General features: G+C 59.3%; 1 protein-coding gene and 1 pseudogene across 2 annotated transcripts in view; one reads left to right on the top strand and one right to left on the bottom strand.

Annotated features, from left to right (window-relative positions):
- Window positions 1-949: 949 nt before the first annotated feature.
- On the top strand, window positions 950-2,071 carry LOC118717791 (annotated as a pseudogene).
- Window positions 2,072-5,276: 3,205 nt separating this feature from the next.
- ATOH8 (atonal bHLH transcription factor 8) overlaps window positions 5,277-20,446 on the bottom strand; it is a 33,296-nt gene continuing 18,126 nt past the window's right edge. The window contains exons 3-4 of one of the 2 annotated variants that reach the window (XM_036435902.2): window positions 12,276-12,767; window positions 5,277-6,302 (exon numbers count right to left, since the gene is read on the bottom strand). In XM_036435902.2, coding sequence (XP_036291795.1) covers window positions 6,297-6,302; window positions 12,276-12,767 — 498 coding nt within the window. In that variant the 3' untranslated portion in view covers window positions 5,277-6,296. The remainder of the gene's footprint in view (window positions 6,303-12,275; window positions 12,768-20,446) is intronic. The other variant, XM_036435904.2, reaches the window with a different exon arrangement.

The following is a 20,446-nucleotide window of genomic DNA, read 5'->3' as shown; positions in this document are numbered from 1 at the left end:
GCTTGCAGGCCTGGGTCTGAGGGTGCTCTGGAGTTGGGGAGGGGGTGTTAGAGTGAAAGGAAGAGACTGGACTCAATCCCAGCTGTGGGGCGACTTTGTGAGTCACAGCCCAGAAATGCAGTGTCAGGGAGTGGAGCCAGAGGGGAGGGTATTTTTAACTGCTGGAAACATGATGAACCTGTCAAAATTACATGAAATCCGCTAAATTAATTGGGAAGAAAATGGCAAGGTCTTATTTGTTTGTTTTGTGTGAGTGTAAACATTTCTTAATGGCCGTGTTCCCTTGAGCTGAAGCATCAGTCATAGGAGGCAGTGGAGAGAGAGATGATGAGTTCAGAGAACCCAAGAGATTAAAGCCAGAGATAACCATGGGGATACCAGCCCCTGAGAGTCCTCAGAGACCCGGGGCAATGCTGGGCTTCTCACTGCGTGGAGGGGGGATGATTTTATTTCTATAGTAGAGGCCGGTGCGTGAAATTTGTGCATGGGGGGATGTTAGGGTCCCTCAGACCAGCCTCCACCCTTTCACAATCCAGGACCCCCCAGGGGGATGTCAGGCTGCTGGTTTAGGCCCTATCCTTCAGGGATCCCTGCAGAATCAGGCCTAAACTGGCAGTCAGACATCCCTCTCACAATCTGGAACTACTGGCTCCTAACCACTTGCCTGCCTGCTTCATTGCCCCTAACCACCTCTGCCTCGGCTTCCACCACCGTGGCTTCGTCTGGAAGGACGTCTGGAATGATGTCCCGAAGGTCTTCCTGCTGTCCAGTCTAATTAGCATATTACGCTTTTATTATTATTTATGAACAAGAGCATGTAGGACAGGAGGGAGGACAGGAGGACAGACACCTAGGCCACTGCTGTTGGGGAAAACAGGGTCTCTGCCTGCCCAGGTCCTGGGCCTGAGAGCACTGGAGTTCCAGGGACACCAGAGGGCTGGTGGGTGCAATGCAGAGGCAAGTTAGATTAAAAAGGAACCCTTTCTTTTTCCGGTGCCTGGAAGGCAGTCAGCTGCTTCACAGTGAAGCTGAACATCTTTTCCCAGCCTCTGGCTGCCAGAAACTCATTGCAATAGACAATGAACACAAGCTTCCTACCTTTTAGGCACAGAAGTTGCAGCCCATGCTCTGGGTGAAGTACGGAGGGGTTATGTGGTTCAAATCAGTGGTGGGAAGAGCACACAGGGTTTCTCCATGAAGCAGGGGTCTCCATGAACCATGGCCCTGCCTGCCTGCTGCTAAGGGGCGTTCCTGCTATAGACTCAGGAGGACTGGAGAGAGAAAGCGCAAATCTGCTGGGGTGGGGGGTGGGGGTGGCATTGTGGATGTCCGTCTCAGGGTTCTCAACTTGGTCATTGTGAAAAAAGGGGACAGGGGGAGATATTTCTGGTCTTCCTGATACCACTGTGCCTCATCGCCTAGGGCCCCAAAGAGCTAGCAGAATCCGCAAACTTATCAATCTCTAAAGAAAACGATGGCTCTGACCAGTTTGGATCAGTGGAAAGAGCATTGGGCAGTGGACTGAAGGGTCCAGGGTTCGATTCTTGTCAAGGGCACATGCCTGGGTTGCAGGCTCGATACCCAGTAGGGGGCATGCAGGAGGCAGCCGATCCATGATTCTCTCTCATCATTCATGTTTCTCTCTCTCCATCCCACTCCCTTCCTCTCTGAAATCAACAGAAATATACTAGAAGGGGGAGGAGGAGGAGGAGGAGGAGGAGGAGGAGGAGGAGAAGGAGGAGGAGGAGGAGGAGGAGAAGGGCGCCAATATGTTGTGAGAAAGCCCCTAAACAAAGAAGGTAAGAAACCTCGGACCAAACAACCCGACATTCAGCATCTTGTTACTCCATGGGTCCTGTTGTGCAAACGTTGGTGTAACGTCTCTGAACAAACAGCACAGTAGGTAGAAAAAAGGAAGAGGCCACATAATATGCTAAACTTTGGGTTAAGAGAATGAAGAGGCCAAAGAAAATTCCAGGAACAGACCAAGAGCCAGAGGCTGTCCTTTCTGAGAGCTTCTCTCTCTGTCGGAGTGCAGTCCAGAGTGAGCTTTTCTAAGAGTAACAAATAGACCAGAACAGACACGGGGTGGCTCTTTCATTGCGGCAGCCAGTAAGGTTCAGAAAGAATCTGACTTCGTGGGCAGCCAGAGAAATGGAAACTGGGACATGACTGAGGAAGGGGGGCTGCTAGGCTGTGAGGCTGAGATTCAGCCAGTGCCCCCAAATGGCCAAACTGGAGGTCACGGAGACTGGAAGGTGCTGAAGACACTGAGAAGAGGACGGGGCCATCGGATGGGCAGCTAAGGCGCCTGGACTTTGACCCGGAGGTGTGGGCCCAGGACCCAGAGCAAACGACGGACAGGAGGGCCTTCAGAACACACCTGAAGGGCTCTGGTCAGGAACCTCTGTCAGCCACGGTGGAGGAAGGGCTGGCCAGGAACGCATCAGAGAGGGGGAGGGGGCAGCTGGGAGGTGGCCACCCAGCCCCGGGAGCAATAATGAAGGGCCACCTGGTAACCTCAGGCACTTCGCCGGTGGTGCCTGGGAGGTCCGCCTGGGGTGTGCCCACTGCAGTTACTTTACTCCTCGGAGGCCTTGGGAAAGGCCTGTGTCCCATTCTTCCAGGGTCTCGAACCAATCAGCTGCTTGGTAGTTATTTGTGGAAGAACATAAATGCATAAATTACCATATTTCCCACTCTTATTCATTTATTTAACATTTTGCAAGACCTTTCCAAGGATTTGGGGGTGAATTACGCCCCATCATTGCCCTCTAGGAGGCGCCATCTGAAGATTAAGCACGTGCCCAGACACCTGTAAAACCGTCCCACTTTATAAATCCAAACTCCTCGGGGCGCCTGGCTTCAGGAAGGCACACAGGCTTGTCTGGGGTCCGGGGGACGACAGGGGATGTGCGCGAGCTGAACACCCATGGGGCAAAGGGTGAGGCCAGCTGCCCCTCCCCCACCCATGCCAGCCCCAGCCCGGGCAGAGCCCCGTCGATGCCTCCCTGTCGCCCTGGAGCCTTGAAGCAGAGCACAGCTGTGCAGGTGGGGAGGCAGCGAGAGGTCAGAGGGAGAACGACCACACAGCTCCCCTGGAAGGAAACACGTGGAGACGTCCGAGTCCTGCTCTCCAAAGGCCAGGCTCTCTGTCCCCCCCGCTGCTGGCACGCCCCCTTGGCGGCCCAGAGGCCGATGGAAGGAGCAGGGCGAGCGCAGTCCGGCTGCAGCCCCAGCGCCGGCTTCCCACGCGGACCGCACTGCGCCTGTCTCGGCCCGGTCCGCTGCTGTGGGCACAGGGCGGCTCTGTCGGTTCCCCCAGCTCCGAGCGTCCCTGCCCACCGCTGTGCTCTCCAGTTCTCAGCCCCTGGGACCTGCCCATCCTGCCTCCCTGGCTTGTGAGAGAGGGTAGATGGTGTGTGTGTGTGTGTGGGGGGGGTAATCAGGAAGAGAAACAGGCCAGCACTTGGAGGACACGGTGAGCGGGGGAAAGACGAGGTCCCAGGGCAGAGTGGTGGGCCATGGGGACAGGAGGAAGTAGTGTGGGGAGATGGGATCCTCCAAGGGCCTGGGCCAAGTCGTGAGCCCCAAGAGGGACCCAAGGACCTGTGGAACCCCCTTATCTTTCCTCCCGCCGAGAGGAGGCGGCATGGGCACTGCAGGAACCAGGCACGGGCACGCACACAGAGGTGCCCAGGCCCCTGGAGAGGGTCCCCGTGCCCCTCTGTGGCCGGTGGCTGAGGAGCCATCACTGCATGTGGGGCCAGGACCCAGAGCAAACGACGGAGCAAGGAGGGCGGGCAGAAAACACACCTGCAGGGGCTCTGGGCCCAGGAACCCCAGCCGGTGCTCCTCAGCGTGTCTCTGGTGGTGAGGGCCTCCTTGTAGGGCTGCTTGCAGATAACTGTTTAGAGGCTGCTGGAGAAATATTATTGTCGGTCTGTCCTACAGAAGCAGGAGTTCTGTGAAGACAGGCTCATGGGGTCCATTCCGTTACCACCAGCCCATGGCACATGCTGCTGGCGGTCAGCAGAGGCCTTGGTGTAAAAGGGACATGGGCAGTGAAGGCCGTAAACGGGGAGTGGGCAGTGGAGGCCAGGAGCTGCTTCTGGGGGGTAAGGCCGTGGGTCCCCAGGCAGTGGTTTGGGGGTACTCCCCCCCTCGTTAGTAACAGAGAGGGTCCCCTGGTGCCAGGTTTGATGCTGATTGGCCCCATTTCCTGCTTTCCTAGGAAGTGCCACAGGCATCGCTCAGAGGTTCAGAGGGGCAACTGGGTGGGGCTGTGACCTGTGTCTGGAGTCCCAGGGGGACTGACCTTCCTAACTGCCCTACCAGCCCCCATTCCAGCCCACTCCGGCCAGCTGGCTGGCAGGAGCTGATGAAATTTGAATTTATCTGAAATGAAATTCCCTTACCTGGGAAGATACATGAGTGTGTGTCTGGAGTGCATGTACACACAAGAAGGTGTGTGTGTGTGTGTGTGTGTGTGTGTGTGTGTGTGTGTTCCGGGGACTCTCAGCAATCTTGGTCCCTGGGTTCTGCCCAGACATTGGTCCTTGCAAGGGGGCCATGCAGGGGCCATGAGTGCAAGAGGAGGCTTCTTCCCGTGTTTCACCCGCAGACACCCAGCCCAGAACCCCCAGAGCAGACAGGAGAGGGCGACACGGGAGGGACAAGGGTCAGAGGTGCTTCTTCCCTCTTCGCCTCCCTCCCCCTGGCAGCCCTGCCCCACCCACAGCCCTCCTCACAGCCTTTCTTAGCTCCCTCCCCTGTCTGCAATGGGCCCTATCGCCCTGCCTTAGGCACGCGAACCGGATGAGGTGACGCGACCAGGCTGCCCAAGGACTTGGAGCTGGGACCGACAGGGGCTGGAAGGGGGATAAGAGCACAGGATTTGGAGTGAGGCTGTCACTAATGAGCCATGAATTCATGGGGCCTCAGTTTCCTCAACTATAAAATGGGATTGAAAGTACAGCACCCCTCAGGCACTTGTGTATGGATTAAGTGAGGTGTGAAGTGGAGCAAGCTCACCCATGTTCCTGTCAGGGCCCCTGGCCATTCGTGCAGGCGGAGGTCACGGTGAGTGCCCCTCTGCCCCTCATGTACACATGCATACACACCCACACACACACACACACACACTCACTGCCCACTTCCTGAAGGGCTCCCAATCTCTAGGCAGAGATCCACCTCTCCCCTCTTCCAGTGCGTCCCCCAACTGACCAGTCAGAGCCCTGCTCACCCACAGAGTCCACTCAACACAAGCGTTTTCCTTACACATTGGCGCTTTTACTTCAATTTGAAGCAGATGGTTGAGCACAGATATGAACTGCTTTGGCCGTTTGAGCAAAGAAAGGAGAAGGCCTTGGCTTTAAACATGCCCCACTCCCTCACATACTGGCCCATCCCGCTGGTCCCTTCCTCCCTCTGCCCGCTGTGTAGCTAGTAAGAGAGCACTGGCCTCCAAGCAGGCGCCATCTTGTTTGCCAGGCCGGCCGTGGGCAGGGAGTGTTGGCGGGGAGCAAAGACCCCTCCCCCCCAGGCAGGTCACCTACACCAGGTCCCTGGGGTGGGGTATAGAGTGGTCAATATTGCTTCTTTCCCCCTTCCCCCTCCCCCCTTCCCATGATGCTCAGTGCCCAGGACACCTTGAGAATCAGGGTCAGAGGCCTGGGCAGCTGGGCAGAGGGAGAGAAGGGGGCCAGGATCTCAGATCCCACTCCGGACAGGCACCCTAGCCCGCCTCTCACAGCCCCCAGGGGGCTTATCTTGAACTAGCTCAGGGCTCAGTGTAGAAAGAAGGGTCCAGCTCAGAAGCTCAGGTGCACCCAGTGATCACCAAACGTCCGTCCTTCCCATGAGTTCTGGTGGAACTGCTGACCCGTCTTTGGCGTGAGACGGAAGGCGGGCACCGGGAGGGCACCGAGCGGGCACCGGGAGGGCCAGGCACAGGGCAGCGGTGGGCTCTTCTCTGTGGGGCTTCCTCACCACGTCTGGTTCAGGGTCTCGGTGGTGTCTTTGGCAACGAATCGCCGCAGCCGGAAGGTGGGCCTCGGGCCCAGGCAAGAGGGAGGCTGAGCTCTCCCCTCCCCCCAGCCAGAGGGCAAAGTGCAGTCACTGGAGTGGCCAGGCGGGCGGGGGGTGGGGCAGCTGTTCCTGTCTGGCCCTGAGAGGCAGTGGTCTGAGCATCGGGCGGCGCCTGGAAGAAGACGAGCTGGACTTGGCGGCTCCCTTCCCCGCAGGCTCGGCTGGAAAGAGGGCCCGCAGCACGTCCGTGGTCCGCGCAGGGCCAGTCACTCCTGGAAAAAATACAGCCAACCGTCAGGAGCTGCCCCTTCTCATTCTGACCCATTTCCAGAGGCCGACCAGGCCCAGCCCCAGCCCCTGCTCTCACTCAGTCATCACAGCTGCCCTGGTGGGCCCAGGCAGGGGCTGCAGGAAGTGGAGGGGCCAGGATTGGGACCCAGGACTGGCTCCCTCTGGGGCTACATTGTCCCCTTACCTGACCTCCACCACGGTGTCACCACTACCACCAGTACCTTCACCATGACCACCACGACCACATCCACCATGACCACCACCATCACCACATCACCACAACCACCGCCACCGTCACAACCACCAACACCATTACCACAACCACCGTCACCACCACATCACCACAACTACCACCACCCCCCCACCACCCCATCACTACAATCACCACCATCCCCACCACCACCACCACAACCACCATCACCACCATCACCCCACCACCACTATCACCACAACCACCACTACCACCATCACCACAACCACCACCATCCCCACCACCACCACCACAATCACCACCATCACCCCCAGCATTTCAGAGCCACTGCTGATTGTGCTGGGTGGGGGAGTGGGAAAGGCTGCAGGATTAGAGGCAGTTCAGGGACTCCTGGTCCTGAGACCACAATGCCTGGTACAGCTCTGAGGGATGCCCATCAGGCCTGCCCCAGGAGGACAGTGACCCCGGCCCTCTTCCCTGCCCTGGGCGAGAAGAGCCCCACACCAGGTGTCAAGGGGTGGGCTAGTTGCAGCTGGATGACCTGAGACTCCTGTGCCTCAGTGTCCTCGTCTGTAAAATGACACCTGGAGCAGGTCAGGGAATGTCCAACCTTCCTCTTAAGCATAGAAATGTCTGTGCCGTGGACTCTAACACAGAACACAGATCCACACGGTTCTGGTCTACCTGGAGCATAGGGGCGAGGGGGACATGTGGGGAGGGGCCCAGAGTCCCACTGCGTTCCCTCCAACACTGTGTCCCTGGGCATCCTGAGAGCCTGGGGGCTGAGGAGCAGGGCTTCAAAGTCCCTGTTCGTCACCTTCAGGGTCCTCACAGCCCTAATCCTCGGAAGCTGCTCTGGGAGCCGAACGTGGTGCTGCCGGGAGAAAGCTGGCTGGAGGGTGCGTCCTGCTCCCGGGAAGGCCCAGGAGGTGGGGAAGGTATGGGGCTGCTAGGGGTTAGGGTGGGGGAGGTCAGAGCTGGTGGGGAAGGCTCTGTGAGGGCCCCATGTCCACTCCAAACATGCGAACGGCCCAGCACACCCCGAAGAAAGCAGCTCCAAACACTTCTCTCCCGGTTTGCAGCAACCCTGACCAAACAGCTAAGCACTTATGTTTGGAGCCAAACATCTGTCAGGCACCTCCACCGTGCCAGGGCCCTTCCTCACAGCCCCTCAGCGCCGCGGGGCAGCCCGCTCCGGCTCAGGGAAGGAAGTGCCAGACATTGGCAGCATTGGGATTTGAATCCAGATCGGCAGCGCTAATCCTGCCACACAGGGGCTGCTCCTGCTGAGCCCGAGGCTGGGGAGCCGGGAAGGAGCCAAACCCTCCGGCTGGAGGGCCTCGGGGCCACAATCCTGGGGCGCCCTGCTCAGCAGGCGGCCAGGGGCCGAGGCTGGGGCAAGGCTGAGAGTGGGGTCCAGGGAGGGCGAGGGAGCTAGGCCAGGAGGAGGGTGTGTCCTCGGCGAACAGAGGCCGAGGAGGACCCGGGGAAAGCGAGAGCGGGGAGCATCTTGATGTGGCGAGTGCTGGCTCTCGTCCTCCGGGCCGCTGCGGTGCGTGGCTGGCCCCAGCAGGAATCTGCTTTTTGTTACCCGGTCTGAGGAGGAGGATTAAGAAGCAGGAAAGGAAACCCGTGGGGATGGCACCGAGTCTGTGGTCCACGGGGTGATTTACAGCCCACGTCATCCTGGCGCTGGATGGCTGGGCGGGCCCCGAGGACAGCCGAGTTCCTTTCTTGTTCAGCTGGCCTGTGGTCGGGGGGGGAAGACGGCGTGTGTGTGTGTGTGTGTGTGTGTGTGTGTACGTGTGCGTGAAAGGCTGGGTCGACCTCTATCAGCTCTCAGGCCCTACTGAAACCAGGGCAATCTCCCAAGAGCAAGGCAGATGAGGTTTCTCTGGCCAAGACCTGACCTTCAACTCCTGACCCCACCCTCTCCCTCGAGGCTACACCGGACCTGTGTCCCCACCACCCCGAGGGGCCCCGGACCCCCAGCGCAGGCATCATCTGTCCCAGGAAGCCTTCGTCGGTTGGGGCGTGGTGGGAAGAAGCCTGGGAGGCCCGAGAAGCCGGGACCTTCTCCGTGATCACCCAGCTGTGGGACCTCCGGGCGTGACCTCCCTCTCTGTGCTTCCAGTCCCTGGCTTGTGCAGCCCGGGGCCGTCGTGGGTCTGCACTCCCAGAGGGTGCTCGGTGGCGGCACAAGGGCCAGGCGAGATGGGTCTCGTGAGTTTGGGAACCATCACCGACCACGGCCCCTCCTGGAAAGCTTCTACGTTCGCTCGCCGAGGGAAGGCTCTGGGAAGTCCGGCCGCCGAGGAAGTCCTGTGGCTCCATTTACCCGGCGTTTTCCAGACTCATTCGCTCGGTGATGCAACGGCAAGCGCATCCTGAGGAGAAACTTACTCGGCCTTCGGGTAAAGTAAAGCTTCTGGAAGGCGACAAAAGGGCCCGGGAAATCTCGGGAACAGCCGTCAAGGGCTTGCAGGCCTCAGTCTGCATTCTGTGGGCCTTCCCTCGGGGGGGCCCGCCCAGACCAGCACGAGGCCACGCGCAGGGACCTGCTTCTTTCCTGCCTGCTACCCGCCGGCCCGGGCTCTCAGCATCCCAACCCCAACGCCTGGTGGAGACCTGGACTGGTGCCGCCTCAGCCCGATTTCTTCCCCTGGACCAGCGGTTGGCAAACTCATTCGTCCACAGAGCCAAATATCAACAGCGCAAAGAGTGAGATTTCTTTGGAGAGCCAAATTTTTTATACTTAAACTTCTTCTAATGCCACTTCTTCAAAAACAGACTCGCCCAGGCTGTGGTATTTTGTGGAAGAGCCACACTCAAGGGGCCAAAGAGCCGCATGTGGCTCGTGAGCTGCAGTTTGCCGACCCATCAGCTCTGGCTGAGGAACAGAGACAAACCTGCCTGTGCCATCTCTTCAGAAGGAGCAGGGGGTGAGTGTGCACCTAAGTGCAAACACAGGGAGTAGGCTGACACACACTCCCCAATGAGTGACACCACAGACCCCTGGCAGCGTCCCCCCTACCCGGCCCCTGGGCGGGCCTCTGCCACCCCTCCCCCACTGCACCTCTGTGGGCCAGGCTCCGGGGATGGCTGGGTAAGGCTCTTGCCCTACAGAGCCCCCTGCACCACAGCCCCTCAGCGGGGAAGATGCCCTTCACCCACGGGCTCTGCCGCGGACACAAACTCTGAAAACAGGCAGCCTCTCCGTGCCTCTCAGGGCTCTGCCGTGCTGAGTCGGACCCGGGCGATTTGGTCAGTGAGGCAGAGGGGTTGAGCTGACCACACTGGGAAGGCATCTTGCCACTGGCTCGCTCGTTTGCAGTCAGCACATCAGCTCCGCGAGGACCGGGATGAGGTCTGTCGTGTTCGCAGCTGGAGTCTCAGTGCCGAGAACAGTGCCCGACCCACAGCAGCATCTCAGTAAACACTTGTGATCAAGTGAAAATATATTTCTGGTTGCAGGAGTTTTATTTACTATAGTTTCCCCTCCTCCCATCTCCCCCCCCCCCCCCCAATTGATTTTTAGGGAGAGTGGAAGGAAGGGAAAGGGAGAGAGAAAGATCGATGTGAGAGAGACACACAGATCAGTTGCCTTCTGCCCACATCTCGACCCAGGCCAGAATGGGGCTTGAAACCCAGGTATGTGCCTTTGACCCGTAATCGAACCCGGACCATCCCGTCTGCGGTCGATGCTCTAACCACTGCGCAATCGGCCAGGGCCACTGTAGCTTTTCTATGCCACAGGGTATGTTTCCTATTTCAAATATAACATTTGAGCATTTTTGTCGATGTACTTGTGCTTTAGGGGAGCTTTTGGTAGTTACTGTGAATCCTGAAATAATTCTGCATCTTTCTTGCTCTTGTTCACTTCCAGTGTCTCGTTCCTGATTACCACTCCTCTGCTCGCTAAGCTTGCCTCTGGCTTTAAGTAGGTTGGTTTCCTCTTGTGATAGCTTCCGTGTGCTGCAGAGTAATTCCGCCACATCGGGGCATTACATGAAGACAATTACATCTGCTTTCTGCATTACTTTACCTTCTAAATTCATTTTCAGTCACTGGTGTCCACTTTATCTGCTTAACCATTCCCCACTATTTTCAAATTAGACATTTTCCTATATCTAAGCAATTCAGACACAGACTTTGACCTGCAGAAAAAGTTACCCAATGGGATTGAAATTCTGAAAGTTTTTTAATTGGTTTGTCCTAAAAAGAGAAGTCAGGTTTCTTTTTATGGTAGACAAGCAAAGAGGACATGGGAGAAGTATTTCTGGAGACCCACACTGTAAAGCATAATTTCACCTTTCACTTTTACGTCCACCAGGCTGTGGGCTAGAAAAGGGGGCCCGTGTCCCATTCTGAGCGCTGAACACTGGGCTTTGTTCATCTTGGCCCCGGTGCCAGTGGGCTGTGAGGCCCTGGGCAGCCAGCTAGTCTTTCCTGGCCTCCGTTTCCTCATTGTCATTTTATTTTTTTAAATATATGTTCATTGCTGAAACCGGTTTGGCTCAGTGGTAGAGCGTCGGTCTGCGGACTAAAGGGTCCCAGGTTCGATTCCGGTCAAGGGCATGTACCCTGGTTGCGGGCACATCCCCGGTGGGGGGTGTGCAGGAGGCAGCTGGTCGATGTTTCTCTCTCATCGACGTTTCTAGCTCTCTGTCTCTCTCCCTTACTCTCTGTAAAAAAATCAATAATATATATATATATATTTTTAAATATATATATATGTTCTTGATTTCAGAGAGGAAGGGAGGAGAAAGAGAGAGAAACATCAATGATGAGACAGAATCACTGATCAGCTGCCTCCTGCACGCCCCCCACTGGGGATTGAGCTCACAGCCCCGGGCATGTGCCCTTGGCCAGAATGGAACCTGGGACCCTTCAGTCTGCAGATCGACGCTCTATCCACTGAACCAAATCAGCTAGGGCTGGGTTTCCTCATTTTCACGTGAGCACAGTAGTAGTACCCACTCCTTCATTTACAAAGCACCGCTGAGACAATGGAGCTGTGCCCTGTGGGGCCTGGTGTACAGTGGAAGCACTGGAACGCCCTAACTTGCTTTCCCGCAAAGAGCTGGCTCCTCGGTTTGACTAACTGGCATCTGAAAACGTAGACTAGACAGGCTGAAAAGCCTCAAAGCGAGGAACCAGAGACAGTCACTTTGAACCAACTGCCATCTTGAGCGATTTGATGTCAATGTATTCTTTTTAAAAAACAAACACAATTTTAAAAGTCGCATCCAGTCACGTCCATCATCTGATGAATGGATAACCAACGCGGGGAATACCCATACCATGGAATATTACGTGGGCGTGAAGAGGAAGGAGGTACCAACTTGCATGATAGAACAAGATAAGCCTTGAAGACAGCATGCTACGTGAAAGGAGCCAGACACAAGAAACCACCTCTGTTTGATTCCATTCCCATAAAATGTCTAGAACAGGGAGCTCTACAGATGAGCGGTTGCCCGGGGTTGGGGGAGGAATGCGGGAGGGAGTGAGAGCTAAAGCACAGGGTTTCGTTTCAGACAGATGAAAACGCTCTGAAATGGACTGCAGCAATGGTTGCACGTATCTGTGAAAACACGAAAAACCACTGAACGGCACGCTTTACGTGGGTGAACTAATCTTGGTCATAGCTGTTACAATTTTTTAAATCTGCATAAGTAGCACATGTTATAAAAAAAAAATTAAAAACTACAGAAGAGTGAACAGAAAAAAAAAATGAAATCACCCCAATCTCCCCATCAAGAGAAAACCTCGGACAGCTCTGGGTGCCCGTCCCTCGGCGACATCGCCGAAGCGGTGCTTTATGGAAGCAGAATTGTGCCGTGCATACTGCCCCGTGAGCGGGCGTTTGAATTGTCCCGAGCAGCCCATGCGTCTCTGCACTTGGCAGACGTGCTTCCACATCTCCCGGAGGGCCGGCTTCGCGAAGGTTATTCTGGGCACGCGCGGGCTTGGGCGTCCGGCCTCCCAGCTTCCCAGGGAACTGGACGCAGGTACGACCGAGCCACCCCAGCGCCTCCACCCGCCTGGCCCGGGCGCCACGGGTGACAGCGCGAAATTTATGAGCAGCCGGAGTTGGCCGCTGTGTGCCGAGGGCAGGAACATGGCGTGAATCAAGGATCACACTGTGTCCGGGCTGGGAGGGCCCGGGGAGGTCTCGGGCGTCGGCGAGCTGCGAAGTGATGGCCAAAGCCCCTGGTGAGCCAGGAGAATCTGCCTGGGGACCATGAATCGGGAGAAAAAATTCATTTACTCAACAAAGATTTATTGAGTTCCTCCTGGAAGCCAGCTCTGTGACAGGCCCTGGGGCTCCCTCTGGTCCCTTTCCCGGGGCCGCGCTCAGCCCGGCTCCAGGGGGAAGCTGCAAACCGCTGCTGCTGGGAAATGCTGTGGGGTCCGCCAACCCCCGGTCTGTCCCTTCCTCAGGCCGCTGGCCAGCGGGGGCTGAGCTGGTGGGGATCCCGGCCACCGGGTGGAACAGTGGCCCGAGCTGCTCAGAGGCCTCCCTGCCCCACACGCCCCAGCTCCCAGGCTGGGCATGGGTGGGTCTGGCAGGCCAGACCACTCACTGACGGAGGCCAGTGGGTTTGCCCAGACCTCAGGGCCAGGCGGTGCCATGCAGAGGAGCTTTCCTTCCAGTGAGAAACGGCCACCGTCAGACAACGCTGAGGGTGAGAGCAGGCGACCCCAGGGCCCCTCGTGTGCCAAGGCGCGTGGAGGGAGCTGGGTCTTGGGGTTCCTGTCCGTCACAGCTCGCACACCCACCCCGTCCTGGAGCCTCGCTTGGGGCTCCTGCCACCCCCTGAAAGGAGAGCTGCAGGCAGAAGAGGTTTTGGTGGCTGTGCCCCCGCTGTCTCCCCGCCCAGGGCAGGGAGGGCTGGCTCCAGCCCGGCCTTTTACCCCCTGGCTCCCACCTCCATGGCAGGTGGAGAAACTCCCCCTATGTTCTGTCCCTCTGTGCACAAATCATTGTGGAGCCACTGCCATCATTCCCTCGCTCACCCCACGTATCTCCAACCAGAGCCCCTGGGGGGTCTTCCACGCCCATCCCGCCCCCCCCCTCCCCAAGCCTGGGAATAGCAGCGCGCAGATCAGCGCTCAGAGCCACCACCATTCGGGTGCCTCGTCCCAGCACCTCGCTGCACCCCTTCACACTGGGGTCGCACACTGTCCCACGGGACGGCTGCTGCCGCTTTCGTTTTGCAGACTAGGGAATGGGGCCTGAGCGGCCTCCTCCCTCGCCCCGGGTCACCCTGCAGGGAAGCAGCGGAGCCAGGCCACCCCGGACCCCTGCGGAGTTCAGCGTCTTCCCTGGCAAACGAAACGGGACTGGCAAGTCCCCAAACCATCCGCCCAGCCGCCGTCGCCGTCCTGGGTTCTAAGAAAATCTCAGCCTTGTCCCTCGGAGCCCGAGGGGAGGCGGCTGGCCCGGGAGTGCTGGCGCAGGCAGGGCCGGCCACAGCTCACACGGAGCCGGCGGGGCCAGGGAGAAGGAGGCCCCGCCGCGCTGACTCCTTCCTGGGCGGCAGGCCACGCTCGCTGGCTGCCAATCTCTGTTCCTCTCTCCCCGTTCCGCCTGTGTGTCTCCATGCCAACTCCCTCTTGGCCTCCCCTGTGTTTGTCTCTCTGCGTCCGTCAGCCTATCCGTCTTCCTCGGCCCCCCATCCACCCGCAGCGCAGGGCACCGCGAGGGGCGGGCCGGCCGGGCGACGCCTGGGGCCCAGCTGCTGCAGCGTCCCATCTGCTCCCCATCCTGTGACGCCGGCCGCCAACCCCGCTTGGCTGCCCGCGGCTCTTCCAGACCCAGAAGCTCAAGGACCCATGACCTCGCCCAGAGCCAGAGGAGGCCCCAGGCTGGAGGGGAGCAGACAGCTGTGCAGACAGGGGGGCAGCCAGGTGGGGAAGGCTGCTCCCTCCCGGCCTCCACACCACCCAGACACACACGTCCCCCCCAGCCCCCCAGCCACAGGGTCCCAGGATCCCCCTCAGGCTGCCTCCTCAGGGCCTGGCTGCTCCCCATCACGCGTCTGCCCTCCCCAGGCCTCACCGCACAGTGACAGTGGGAGTGATGGAGCGCCAACCAGACAAGCCATTCATGCCCAGACCACAGCGTGTCTCCCCGGGAGGGGTCCAGCTCTGGGCATTTCAAGATCAGTGGCGGCAACAATAGGGCGGCTGGGAGAGACCACAGGGTCCCTGGACAGCCCAAATAGCCTAACGGTTTCTGCAAAAAGTGTGACAATGCAGCTTTAAGATGAGAAAAACAACCCACCCTACCCCCATCCCTGCCCATCACCCCTAAGCCCTGCACAGACAGACTCTGGAGCCAGGAATGGGACAGCTCTGCTCGGGGGCTCTTGACTTACTACCACCCTGACCATCAGTGACAACACGAAAGTAGCTCCCAGGTGCATAAGGGAGAGGCCACAACAGGAAAGGGCAGCAGGCAGCCTCTGAATCCTGACTTCCCGGTTCTGCCAGCTGTGTGACTTTGAGCAAGTTGCATAACCTCTCTGTGCCTCCATTTCTTGATCTATAAAATGGTAATTATAATCATCTTACTGCATGAGATAGTGAGCAAGATTAAGGAACACAGTGGCTACAGAGCCTAGCACTCAGCATTAGGCAGCCACATGTCAGAGTACACACACACGTGTGTGTGTGTGTGTTTACATGTGTGTCTCCCCCCCCCCCCATTTGTTCCTCAAGGCAGGCACTGGGTCCCACTTCAGAGTGCCTAGGCCCCACTCAGCACAGGGCACAGAGGCGTTGCCCAGTAGCTACTGTGGATGACAACTGGGAAACATTAGTTCCTTGAGCTTCCATTATTCCAGGCATTTGGCAAATACCTTCTGAGTGTTCAGACCAAGCCAGGCTCCAGTGAGAGCACGGGGGCTCCTGTGGCGAGCAGAACACACGGAGCCCCCACCCCACCCCACACGCTGACATCCCGGGGGGAGCGAGTTTCCCTGAGGAAAGGAAGCCTCTCGCTCTCCGTGCCAAACAGCGCGGGCAGGTCCTCTCCCAGGAGCGGATGCGCTTCCCTGCAGGCTCAGCCAGATGTCACCGCCTGTACTTTAGCTTCCTCTTGACAACTCAGGGTCAAGCCCAGACGTGTGGGCCCACAGAAGGCTCTCCCGGTCCCTGGGGCGTGTGGGGGGCCCTCTGCCCCGACGCCCCATGGCCCCGGGCCCCTTGGCTCCTCAGCCCCTGGCGTTGCGCCGCGCGCTCTGCTGTTTCTTCCCGGACAATCAGGCCCCTGGCTGCGGTTCCGGGCGCTGTCACTGCACCTGCTCCAGGAGCTGGCCTCCCATGTCGATAGGCCGCTTCTGCTCAGCTGCTCTGACCTGAGACACCAGGCAGTCACGCCTGCAAGCACAGACTGAGAGCGGTAGGTCCCGACGGGCTCTCCTCGCCGGTGCGCGCTGTGCCTGGCCTCTCTGGTTCTCCGAGGGACCCGGCACCCAGAACACTGCCTGGCACGGAGCAAACACCCAAAACTATCGCTTCTTAAATAAATGTGCTGGGCCTTCCTGCTTTCTTCATCTTCCTCTGCTCGTGGAACTACAGAGACCGAACAAGTGACGCGAGTGGGCAGTGAGGAGGGTGTTAGAGGCGGTGGGTTTGCAAGCACAGCCCTGCAGGCTGCCCACCCCGGCCTGCGTGGGTGGTGGTGGGCAGGTGCAGCAGCGTATCACAGTCATGGAGGGGCGGGTGGTCCTCAACAGCGCTGTGCAGCCGTCCTCCGTCTGGGAGGGCTCACGGGCTGCCCCCCATGGGCCCATCTCTAAGTGCTCCTGCCCACCCTCCCCCCGGGGGGGGAGGGACAGCTCTGAACCCCTCAGAGGCCTTCGGTCACCACTCAGCGTGCAGCCCCTTCCCAGCTGGATGGGAACTCGGCCCACTGAAGGGGAGGCCATGCATCTGATCCTGACAGATGGTGCTCTCAGATGTGTCAGCACACCTGTGCAGGTATGTAATGCGTGTCTCTCTCTCTCTCTCTCTCTCTCTCTCTCTCTTTCTTGGTGAACAACAGAGGGGCAGACCTTTGCCTGGCACTGGAACCAAGCCCTTGGTCAGCAAACAGCCTGGTATTCGCTCTCCACGTCTGCGGGTGGCGAAGGGACACTCGGGGTCCCTGTGCCCACCTTCCCAACGGACACGCTGGGTCCCTCGGGAAGCCCTCGGCCGGTGCCGCACTCCCAGCTGACAAGCCCTTGCCTGGCCTGTTTCCTGGAGCCCTCCTCACCCGCTGACACCGCTTCCCCTGTTTTAGGAACAACGTGGAGCTTGCGGCAGGCAAGAGCCTGAGGTTACAAGGCTCCCGGGTGGCTGGGCTGGGAGGCAGACCCCACTGTCCCAGCTCCAGACCCCGGACTGCCAGACCCCCCCTGCCGCTCACACCTCCCCTGCCGGGAGCGGAGGGCAGTGAGGTCTGGATTCGGGAGCCTGCCTGGACCCCAGCCAGCCGCCAGCTGTGCGACCCGGGCGATCTGGGTCCCAGCCTGCGCATCGGCCCCGGGGTCCGGGACGGGGCCCTGAGGAGGCCGCCACGGGAGTCCAGAGAAGAACGGGCGCGAACGGGCTGTGCACACGGTGCAGCACTGGGCACCGGCACAGGCCGCCGGCTCGCCACGGCGACTCGCTTGGCAGGGCTGCGGCGGGCGAGGGTGGGCGGGCTGGCGGAGGTGGGCTCTGCGCAGTGAGTGAGGCGATGACCCTGGTTAGCCGCACGGGTGGGGGGGTGGGGAAGCCGCTTGTCCCAGGTGAGGGGCAACCCTCCAGGGATGAGCCAGCTGACTGTGCACCCTGCCGCCTCCCAGCCGAGAGACCTGCATGTCTTCCTGCGTTTCTGGAGGAGCCCCGCCTTCACGGAAGGTGGGGGATGTCGGCGCGACTGGCTGAGCTGGTGAGGAGACGTGCCCTCGGCGGCCGGCGAGGCTGTGCCGCCCTGTGAGGGAGAAGCCTGCGGGGCGCCGGCGGCCGCTGTGCGGCCATGCGGTGGGGCCCAGGGCCTGGGGCCCAGGAGGCAGCCTCCTCCTTCCAGCCTTCCCCGCAGGGAGGGGCAGGGCCCCTGGAGGTTTGAGCGGCTGCCGGAGGGTTTTCTGTGACACATGCGAAGCTGTCCTTGCCGATTCCAGGGGGAAAGGCACCCGCTTTCCGGGCAGGGGCTGGGCGAGCCCCGGCCCTCCTGAGGCTCCGTCCGGAGGCCCCTGGCTCGTCCTCCCCTGGAGTCTTTGCCGTCAGCACGGCAGAGGCAGCCCCCACGGTGTGCGTGTGAGCCGGAGGAACCGTGTGTGGTTATTCGGGGCCCTACTGTGTGCCAGAGCTGGGACACACAGATGAAAAGGCTCCCGGTCCAGCTCGAGAGGCAAGCCCCAGCGAACACCGTGCGAGGAACGCGGGGGCCTTGGTCATGTCCCATCACCTATCATGTAACGGGCCGCCTGCAAATATAACCCAATGAACTCTAACGTATCGCATAATGGAGTGTCTCAGAATAGGACGCTTTCTATCATGACCTCATGGGGGGTCACCTGACGCTCTCCTGAATTAGCCCGGACACACCCCTGTGGGAAGCGCGGCGAGGGGCCGGGCCACGCGGCCCTGGGAGGCGGCTGCGGCAGGGGTCAGAGAGGGCTTCCAGGAGCGGAGCCTTCCAGAATGGGCAGGAGCCGGCCAGACAGGGGAGGCGGCGTGCCAGGCGGCAGGGGTGGCATGAGCGCAGCGGTCATAAATAGCCCCTCGGCGCGAGGAGTTCCGAGTTGCTGGGGTGTAAACTGGGACACCGGGAGTGACCGGCAGGAGCCAGGCCGCTTGAGGAGGCGGGTCAGGTGTCCTGTAAGGAAGTCCGGCCTCCGCCTTCGGCCTGTGAGGAGACCCTCGGGGTCCTGAGCAGGCGAGTGAGGCAGTGAGACCTGCCTCTCAGCAGAGCTGCTGGGAGCGGCTCCGGTGGGAGCAGACCGGCAGAGGAGCACTGGCCACTGGGGGGCTGCAGATTCTGGGCGGAGGGCCCTGAGGGGGGGATGGGTCCTGCTTTGCTTTCTGAAATATTTGTACCAGGAGCTCAAGGAAGGCAAGGATTTGTACTTCCCCTGCGACCAGCTTTCTGGCTCACCGGGGCAGGTAGAGAGGGGACCACCTGCTCCAGGGCAGGCGGGAGCCAGGACCTGCCGGCGCCCCGTCCCACGCCTCCCGCTGTGCTGGGCCCAGTGGCTAAGGCCAGGCAGTGGGCAGGGCAGGCCCAATCACCCCTGTCTTCCTGCCCACCCCCTACCCCCATTTTCCTCTTGAAAGGTGGTCCCCAACCTTTTTTTGGCCACGCCCCACCTAAGCATCCCTAAAATCCTGATGCCACCCTTCCCCCTGACGTATAATTCTTATTATTCAAAAAGTGAACGCCTATCCACGTGGAGGAGGCCGAGAAGGCCAGTAGTGGGTCTAAACAAGCCTCCAAAGAACATGGCATCCATGACAGAGAAAGACAGAAGAACCAAGGACAGTGGAAGTGCTGAGGAAGAAATCACTAACAGATTGCTAAAAATAATAATAATCATATGAAGTGATATGAAAAATAGCAAAGTTTCACCCAAAACACAGAATAGAGAACTGAAATGCGTAAATATGTCACAATATACACCAAGTGGCCAGATTTTTATGATCTCTGAATGCATAGTCATCTGGCCACTCAGTGTATATCCTATATAATAAAAGGCTAATATCAAATTGTCCCCTTGACCAGGAGTTCAACCAGCAGGCAGGCCGGCCAACTGTCCATGTCCCCTCCCCCTGGCCAGGCTGACCGGACCCCATCCATACATGAATTCATGCACTGGGCCTCTAATACACACACACACACACACACACACACACACACACACACACAGGCACGCGCACACACACACACTACTAAATGGCCAGATTATTATGCATTCAGAGATCATAATAATCTGGCCACTCCGTGTACATTTATATACTGTATATGAGACCCCTAGAGCCATAAGAAATGCAAAAAATAATAACCCATTCTCGAATTGCCCCCTCCTTAAAAAAATCAGACTGCCCCTCCCCATGGGGCGTGTGCCCCACGTTGGGAACCACTGATCTAAAAGCCATTTCTGGTCACGGGGCCAGCGCCACATCATCGCCAGGGGCCTGGGCCGGCAGCCACTCCTCTTCCCCAGGCCCTCACCGTGGGAGCCTTGCAGGCAGGAGACACGGGAGGGAGGGCGGAGTTCACAGAACAGGTTCACATTCGTTTTGTGCCATGGATCCCGCTAGCAACCCGGAGGCTGGGTGGGCACCTCCCGGACAACACGCTGGGGCAAGGCCACCCAGTCACGCAGCCCAGGCTCGCTGCGGAGTCCGGACCCAGACGCCTGCCCGGGGAGGTCACAGCGGGGGGGGGGCTCACCGGCCTGCATGGAGCCCTTCTGAGGAAGGGCCCTGAAACTGCGATAAACACCCATACTGGGTCCTGCTGGAGCGGCCATCTCTCCAGCTGGAACTGGGGGAGAGCAGAGAGGACTGGAGGAGAATGAAGTCCGGGGCCTGAGGACAGTGCGGATGAAATGCACAGATACCCTGCAAAGCCCCGCATTTCCGCTTGTGGAAACCTGGCCACCCACAGCAGCACGGAGGACAGGCTTTTCCCGCTGCCGGAGCTTCCGGGTCTGAGGCAACGGTGGGGGTAATGGGGGCAGAAAGTAAAGGGGAAACCTCCAGTCCCCTGGCCCTGACCTGTGTGCCCCCAGCCCCCACCCCACCCCATCCCATCACCTGCATCTGACACCTGGGAGGTGCCACCTCACCTCCACTGGCACCCAGGCCTGCCACTCCCGTCCTCCCCCAGGACTCGGGGCGAGGAAGGTGGCCAGGCCTGGGCCTCTGCCCTCC

This window comes from Pipistrellus kuhlii, unplaced genomic scaffold (assembly GCF_014108245.1).
Source record: "Pipistrellus kuhlii isolate mPipKuh1 unplaced genomic scaffold, mPipKuh1.p scaffold_m20_p_13, whole genome shotgun sequence".
Taxonomy (NCBI): Eukaryota; Metazoa; Chordata; class Mammalia; order Chiroptera; family Vespertilionidae; genus Pipistrellus; species Pipistrellus kuhlii.
The sequence above is the reverse complement of the archived record's forward strand: the minus strand, read 5'-3'. Positions and strand labels throughout refer to the sequence as shown.